This window comes from Dendropsophus ebraccatus, chromosome 15, assembly GCF_027789765.1.
Source record: "Dendropsophus ebraccatus isolate aDenEbr1 chromosome 15, aDenEbr1.pat, whole genome shotgun sequence".
NCBI lineage: Eukaryota > Metazoa > Chordata > Amphibia > Anura > Hylidae > Dendropsophus > Dendropsophus ebraccatus.
In genome coordinates, this window is record NC_091468.1 from 22,690,013 (window position 1) to 22,698,939 (window position 8,927).

The 8,927-nt window shown below is 46.5% G+C and overlaps 1 protein-coding gene across 1 annotated transcript in view; it reads right to left on the minus strand.

Annotated features, from left to right (window-relative positions):
• Window positions 1-8,427, minus strand: part of CAPN2 (calpain 2) — a 43,106-nt gene extending 34,679 nt beyond the window's left edge. The window contains exon 1 of the mRNA XM_069955393.1: window positions 8,074-8,427. Coding sequence (XP_069811494.1) covers window positions 8,074-8,310 — 237 coding nt within the window. The 5' untranslated portion in view covers window positions 8,311-8,427. The remainder of the gene's footprint in view (window positions 1-8,073) is intronic.
• Between the last annotated feature and the right edge of the window lie 500 nt (window positions 8,428-8,927).

The following is an 8,927-nucleotide window of genomic DNA, read 5'->3' on the forward strand; positions in this document are numbered from 1 at the left end:
GGATGGACTCGAACCCGAACCCGGTTCGCTCATCTCTAGGTGTGGTATATTTTCAATGCCTGACCCTTTTGTTCTGGGAAGGACAACCTGGCACCAGAGGAATATTGACTGTGGCTTAATCCTCTCCTGCCCATAGGAAACACATGTTCATGTGTATGGGCCGGCAGAGGTAATGATTGTTTGGCTGACAGTTATTGAAGGTGTATAGACACCTTGACATTTATCCCTTCAACCACTTATGGACCACCCACATGATATTCTACATCCAGAGGAAGGGTGATAAAAATGTGAATGCTGGGAGTCTAAACAGAAGTTCCCAGGTCCCTGATGTGAACATGGCCATAGTATGCCTACATGACTGCTGCAGGAGAACCAAGAGAGAAGACAGAACAGTCACAGTCACAGAGAAGACAGTCACATATACATGCAGTATGTACTGTATGAAACAGAAAATAGCACTAAGTGGAAATGCAATTTAACCCAATTCTCTGTCAAACCCTATTCACACAATGCAGAAAAAAAAAATCGATGCAGATCATCAACACTGCCTCTCCGCCCCAGGAAGCCCACCAGTGGAAATACACCGTAATATGGCACCTATGGAGCTTCTTCAGATGCCTGGATGACACCCACTGCTCCGGAGCCGTCATCCACTAGGTGAAGCCTGAACATGTTTGCGTGTTCCCAGTACACGGGGTGTATAGTTCATTGCTGTGCTAATGATTTTTTAAAGAGACAGACAAGCTTCTAAGGCAGAGCTCTCCAACCTGTATTCTCTCCCATTGTTGTTAAACTATAACTCCCATAATGCTTCGAAAGTTTTTTCCTTTATATTAAATGTAACCAGGCTCCAATTACACTTGTCCTTTTCTCAAAATTGTATATAAGTGAATGGTGTTTGTTCATAGAGTCAATATTATGCAGTTATGACCGGTCAGACCTACAATAAGATCAAAGCTGGTATAACTCCCCCATTGTATTCTCCGACAGGTGGGTGTCTTGTTAGGGGATACAGAGCAATGTATACTGCAAAATGTGATGGGTACTCCCAGGAGCAGATGTCGTGAATAGACTAATGGTATGGTGAGAGGTAAACGCATTATGACTCTATAGTAACGGTACGTAGACGATGTCCCCGGAGAGTTTCTTATACAATCCAGATACAGTAACCAGATGACCACTCTTCTGTTTTTAGCTACTTTCTAGGTAAATGACCACAGTGAAATAACCTACAAGGATACAAGGTTTCAGCAAGGACCATGCAAATACCATACTGTCTAGCCTAACTTAACAAAAAAGAATACATTTTACCAAATCTGCCCCAATGTATTCTCTTCTAGGGGGCAACTCGTCTTCACAAGATGACCTCTAAAGAAATTACATAATATAGGCACCATATTACTTGTGTTTACCACATGGATCCCTCATATGGTGAAGCATGTTTTATTGGGAGAACATCTATGGTGTCTTACTGAGGCACTACATAGCAGCATAGTGTCCAGGGCTAGGTAATACAGATGCATAGGGATAATAGTTGCGTACCTATAGACAATAATGGACTGAATGTTCTCTTCCATGCCTTTAACCCCTAAAGGACCGGGCCTAAAATGGCCTTAAAGGACCAGAGCAAATTTTATGAACATGACCTGTGTCACTTTATTCATTAATAATTTCGGGATGCTTTTACCTATCCGGCTGATTCTGAGATTGTTTTCTCGTGACATATTGTACTTCACATTTCTTGTAAATTGGAGTCGATACTTATAACGAATCTTTATGAAAAAAACCAAAATAACGTGAAAAATTGTAAAAAAATGCATTTTTCCAACTTTAAACCTTTTCTGCTTATACAGAAAATGGTTATGCCACATAAATTATATATTAAATAGCATTAGCAACATGTCTACTTTATGTTGGCAGCATTTATTAAACTATATTTCATTTTTTTTAGACAATAGTAAGCGTAAAACATTAGCAGCAAATTTCCAAATTTTCAGTAAAATTTCAAAATCAGATATTTTTAGGGACCTGTTCAGGTTTAAAGTGTATTTGAGGGGCCTGTATGTTAGAAAGCCCCACAAAGCACCCCATTTCAGAAACTGCACCCCCCAAACTCTGCAAAAGCAGATCCAGAAAGTTTTTTAACCCTTTAGGGGAGTCACAGAAATAAAAGCTAAGTGTGTAAGAAATTTGAAAATTTTAAATTTCTGTGCAGAGATTTTATTGTAATCCAATATTTTTCAAAATTATAAACTTATTACCAGATAAATGCACCCCAATATTTATTGCCCCGTTTCTGCAGTTTATAGAAATACCCCATATGTGACCCTATTGCGCTATTTGACGCAACCACAAGCCTCAGATATAAGGGAGCGCCTAGTGCATTTCAATGGCTCCGTTATATTTGGTCACTTCTGACTGTATCACTTCAGCTTGGCAGAGGCTCTGGGGTGCCAAAACCTAAAAAACACCACTAAAGGGACACCATTCAGAAAACTACACCCCTCAAGGAATGTAACTAGGGGTGCGGTGAGCATCTGGACCCCACAGGTGCTTCACAGATTTTCCCAACAATATGGCGTGAAAAAAGACAAAAGTATTTTTTACACTAAAACGTTGTTCTAGACTTCAATTTTTCATTTTCACAAAGGGATAAAAGGGAAAAAAAAAACACAAAACATGTAGCGCAGTTTCTCCCGAGTACGGAAATACCCCACATGTGGACATAAAGTGCCAAGCGGGCGCAGGACGAGCCTCCAAAGGGAAGGAGCGCCAATTGGCTTTTGGAAGCTGGATTTCACTGGAATGGATTTCAAGGGCCACGTCGCATTTACAGAGCCCTCGTGCTGCCAAAACACTGGAAACCCCCCACAAGTGACCCCATTATGGAAACTACACCCCTCAAGGAATCTAACAAGGGGTGCAGTGAGCATATGGACCCCACTGGTGACGGGCACAAATGTGGAACAATGTGAAGTGAAAGTGAAAAATTTCATTTTTTCACTTTCACGGCACAAATGTGCCCGTCATCAAGGGGTCCATATCCTCACTGCACCCCTTGTTAGATTCCCTGAGGGGTGCAGTTTCCAGAATGGGGTCACTTGTGGGGGGGGGTTTCCACTGTCTTGGCAGCACAAGGGCTCTATAAATGCGACATGGCGTTCATCATCCATTCTAGCCAAATCCAACCTCCAAAATCCAAATGGCGCTCCTTCCCTTCGGAGGCTTGCCCTGCACCCAAATGGCGCTTTATGTCCACATGTGGGGTATTTACGGACTCGGGGGAAATTGCTCTAAACATTTTGTGTGTTTTTTTCTCTTTTAACCCCTTGTGAAAATGATAAATTCAAGGCTAGACCAACATTATAGTGTAAAAAATGTAATATTTCATTTTCACGCCACATTGTTCCATATTTGTGCCCGTCACCAGTGGGGTCCATATGCTCACTACACCCCTTGTTACATTCCCTGAGGGGTGTAGTTTCCATAATGGGGTCACTTGTGGGGGGTTTCAACTGTCTTGGCAACACAGGGGCCTTTTAAATGCAACATGGAACCTCGAAATTCATTCCAGCCAAATCCAGCCTCGAAAAACCAAATGGCGCTCCTTCTCTAATGGGAATGGCAGCCATACCTACTTAGCTGGGAAAAAGGGACAATTCTAATTTATTTGGGGGGATTAGGCCAATTATTAGTTTATAAGGTTGAAAATGACAGGTGTCCATCAAATTCAACCTGTGTTGATCCAGAGGAAGGCAAAAAACCCTCGTAAGGCAGACGACAGTAGCCTCATCACAGGGAAAAAATTCCTTCCCGACTCCATAATGGCGATCAGAATAATCCCTGGATCAACGTGACCCCTGAAATAGGAATAAGGGACAGAATTTAGATAATGTAGAACCCCAATGACGTGTGGTGCGCCTTGAAGTGATCCAGTATGCAGAGGCCGGGGGGATCAGGACAGGTGTCACACTGGAAAATGGTGTCCTTCCTGATCCCCCTGTTACACCACACTCTGCACTTCTTCTGGGGTCTCCTGTTTTCCAGTGTGGGGGACGTCACCTGGAAAATGTTGTCCTGGTGCGATACGGGGTCCTTCATATCCAGAAGCGCTGGGTCCGCTCCATGGCTGCTAAATATTAGGGCGCTATTACTACTTCTGATATGTTCGGATCGTGCCGCAAGCTACAGGGCAGCGAGGGACCGGAAGAGGGGGTGCTGGTATAAAAGTTATCCCCGTACAGGTGGTGGTAACCTTTATCCAGCAGTGGGAAGATCAGTTCCCGAACGATCTCCCCACTAACTCTGAGGATGGGGGGGGGGCATCTGGAGGCTGGATTTGGGTGTCCCTTCCTTCATACACTCTAAGTGCACGTGCACACTGCGGAATGGCGAAGGATAACCCTTTGTGCATTCCGCAGCTGGCACCCACCGGCAGACTGATGCGGGCGCGCGTCTCCGTCCGTGTCATAGACTCCATTCTATGTACGGGCGGATTCCGCTCTCCGTCAAATGTGTTCATTCTTTGGACGGACGATGGAATCCGCCCAAGCATAACATGGAGTCTATGACACGGGTGGAGACGCGCGCCTGCATCAGTCCGCTGGCGGGTGCCAGCTGCGGAATGCACAAAGGGTTATCCTTCGCCATTCCGCAGTTTGCACGTACCCTAAATCTGTAAGTGTACCCTGAGGTACTCTCACAGAGTTTGTAGAATTTCACGCCATACCGTGATCTCTTATTGGGACGGTACTGGCGGAAAAGACGTGTCTGGGGGGCAGCGTACGCTACGCTACCCCCAGATACGTCATTGGATGATGAGGATGAGGATGAATGGAGGAACAAAGGACCCCCCATTCATCCTCACTGGCTGTTTCGGTGTCGGAGGCAATAATAGCGTATGCGTCCGACACCGAAAACACCCTGGGGGCCATCTTTATACGGGGATTGGTATATGGGGTATGTAGTGGTGTAGTGTAAAACTTTATTCCGTGTAGTGTAATGGTGTTTTTTACATGTTTTTTTAACATTAAGTAAAAAAAAAAAAAAACTACGCCAAGAAAGGAAGTTGCTGATAAATGCCGCACTTATGTGCGGCACTTATAAGCAGACCGTGGCTGTAGGATATAGGAAAAAAACACTCTACGCCAAAAAGGAGGAGTTGCTGATCAGCGGCGCACTTACGTGCGATGCTGATCAGCACCCAGCGGCGATAGGGTGCGGAAAATAGAAGAAAAAAAATAAAAATAAAAAAATCTTTCTTCAACCCTATATCTACTGATATGTGTATTATATACACTTATCAGCCGCTAGGGGGCAGTAGAACGCCAATTCCGGAAAAAGCCGAAGTTTGACGACGCTGGAGCCGATGATTACCGATGGGGACCGCCGGAAAAAGACGAAGACGCCGACGAAGACGATGACGCGTTCGGAACCCGGAAGACGCGTTCGGAACCCGGAAGACGCGATCGGGACGCTGGATCCGGTGAGTATGAGTCAATACCTGCTCTGGACACCTCAGCTACCTAGCTGAGGTGTCCACAGCAGGTATTTAACCCTTTCATGGGGTACTTATATCGCCGTGATCGGCTGGCCGCTCCTGGCCGGCCGGTCCCGGCGATCGGGACGAGGCACCGTGGCCACCGTTACTTTTTTTTTTTTTAATCAGATATTTTTTTATTAAACATTTTTTCAGTTTTACAACAAGACCCATTCCCCCTCCCTCCCTCTCCCTCCCACAACTTATACCCCCCCCCCCCACAGGACAACATGTCCGAACATCATCTCTTTATGACGCAGCAAAAGAGCAACACTAGGATACATTAAAAAATATATATATATCTTGTATACATATAACCATATGTTCCAGTGTTCATCCAACTATCATTTAGTAGTTTTTCACAGACAGGGGGTCCCACTCACACAATCCACGCACACCAACACACACACTAGCACAGTGGCCACCGTTACTTTTAACAGTAATGGCGGTCGGTGTCGTCCTCGGACAGCACCGACCGCCATTGCTTTCCGGGCCATCGGGTCACCGGTGACCCGGAAAGCTGCAGATCACCGCCATATGCTGATCTGAATTGATCAGCCAATAGCGGCGATCGTCAGCACGGGAGGGGTTAATCACCCCCCGTGCCGACAAGCAGGGATGGCCTGCTATACATTATAGCAGGCCATCTTCCCCGATCGCTGCATGTGTACACGCAGCGATTGGGGAAACCGCGGGCGTAAATGTACGCCCGTTTGCGTTAAGGCACGGGTTTTGGGGGCGTACACTTACGCCCGCGGTCGTTAAGGGGTTAAGTCCCACAATAAAAGTATATGTTCACTAAATAAACCAAACATGGGCACTAGTAGTTGGACACTGGGTCCATTAAAGTCAACGGGCTCACTGCAGTATATATCAGCACTAGAGATGAGCGAACCTGGAGCATGCTCGAGTCGATCCGAACCCGGACTTTCGGCATTTGATTAGCAGTGGCTGCTGAACTTGGATAAAGCCATAAGGCTATGTGGAAATCATGGATATAGTCATTGGCTGTATCCGTGTTTTCCAGACCTTAGAGCTTTATCCAAGTTCAGCAGCCACCGCTAATCAATTACCGAACGTTCGGGTTCGGATCGACTTGAACCCGAAACCGGTTCGCTCATCTCTAATCAGCACGCTTATGACAGCATCACAACGCATATAATGACAGATGTCTCAGGGGCCTTAGTGACAGTCTCTGTTTCGGAGCTGTATGCAGGACCGTATTAAATTGGGGCCACAATACGAGTTTTTGTAGTGTTACTAATTGATGTTAATTAGGCCCTGTTCACACTGTGTTTTTGTGCTATATTAAACATATACATTTAGAAAAGGGACAAAATATACCAGAATTTATACGCTAGCGTAGCCAATCACTAATGTATGCGGTACACAGCTATCAGTTCTTCACTGCTGAATTTTGCATGATAAAAAAAGGAAGGATCCTGCAAAGAAAAAGTATATACATTCAACTAAGCACAAAAATGCAGTGTGAACAGGGCCTTACTGAGCTCCAGCTGTGTGCACTCACATTGGCTGCAGCTGTCACTCAATAGGTAAATCAATGGGATATATATATATATACCTCTGCAATCCGACATCCCAGTGTATATGTGAGATTTGAGTCATGCCAAAGTGGAGCGGTCCCAAGTTAATCCATAAATATCCTATCACAGATCTGAACACATTGCAATTATATGGAGCCATAATACTGCTTAGCCTTATCATAGCGCCCGAAGAAATAGAGCCATATGGTGCACATATTAATAATGCGCAGCAGGGGCGTAACTAGAAATGGCTAGGCCCCATAGCAAACTTTTGATTCCCCGCCCCCCCCCCCCCCCCCGACTGACCACTAAACGGTCAAGTGAAGTCATAACTACATAACTGCTAGCTCTGGTCAGGAGTGCTTGCAGTTAAAGGGACATTTGCAAAACCCAGTAGACCAGCAGGGCCACCCGGTGCTGCAAATGATGATGGCTCAGGGGGCCCAGTGTATTGCAAGAGCAGGCCATGGGGCCCCCTGATGCGGCGGGCCCCATAGCAGCCGCTATGGCTGCTATAGTGGTAGTTACGCCCCTGATGCGCAGAGTGATCACATGTATAGCGACAAGGATATATACAGATATAAGTATAAGGGTTTGTTCACACTGAGTAAATGTGGCGGAATTCTGCAGCGGAACTCTTTGCGGCAGAATCCCGACTGTCTCAGTGTGCCATAGCCTATCTATGAGAGGGTCCGTGCGCATTCGCTCTCCGTGCAATGAATTGACGCAGAATTCCGCCACATTTACTCAGTGTAAACATAGCCTTACAGTATACGCAGCAATAATGTTACATTTCAGAATCCGCAGTAAGTCAGTGCTCACACTGCCCTGTACAGTCCATGCACTGTGCTGCTACCAGGAGGCAGTGGCTGCTCACAGAGGGCTATTCATAGTAATTCAGCAGAAAGTAGTCAAGCTAGAACTATGACATGGCCCGATGGCTGCGCTGCCACCATGACGGGGCTTGTAGTTACATGTCTGGCTACTTACCGGGGGTCTCTTCCACTTTACTCCCTGGACTTTAGCAGAGTTCTGCCCCAGTTCGTTGAACCCTAGAGAAGAATGGATGGCGGGGAAGTAAGTGTCTTTGAAGAGGGTCCCAGACTGCAGGCACTCGTCCCTCAGAGCCTCATAGTCCTGGTTCAGGTATTTGATAGCCTTCTCGTTGGTGCCATAGCCATTGGCTATCGCCCTGTCATGGGCCACTTTGGAGGCTGCACCGATCATCCCTGCACCCTGTAATCCCAGCACAGATCCAGGGGAGCCAGGCACAGTGCTGTAGAGAGTCACTGTGTGAGCGTAGAGCTCTCTGCACTGATACCCAGAGTATAGAGAGAACTGCAGAGAGCGGCCCCTCCTTACACATCAGCTGCAGGGTGTGCCGGCTATGGCTGCTACACCTCTCACTGCACATGTCACTTCCACCGAGGCTGCCTCACTGAGGAGACCGGGCAATGTAGTGTAATTAGCATGGCTGCCTGACTGAGGAGACCGGGCAATGTAGTGTAATAAGCATGGCAGCCTGACTGAGGAGACCGGGCAATGTAGTGTAATAAGCATGGCTGCCTGACTGAGGAGACCGGGCAATGTAGTGTAATAAGCATGGCTGCCTGACTGAGGAGACCGGGCAATGTAGTGTAATAAGCATGGCTGCCTGACTGAGGAGACCGGGCAATGTAGTGTAATAAGCATGGCTGCCTCACTGAGGAGACCGGGCAATGTAGTGTAATAAGCATGGCTGCCTCACTGAGGAGACCGGGCAATGTAGTGTAATAAGCATGGCTGCCTGACTGAGGAGACCGGGCAATGTAGTGTAATAAGCATGGCTGCCTCACTGAGGAGAT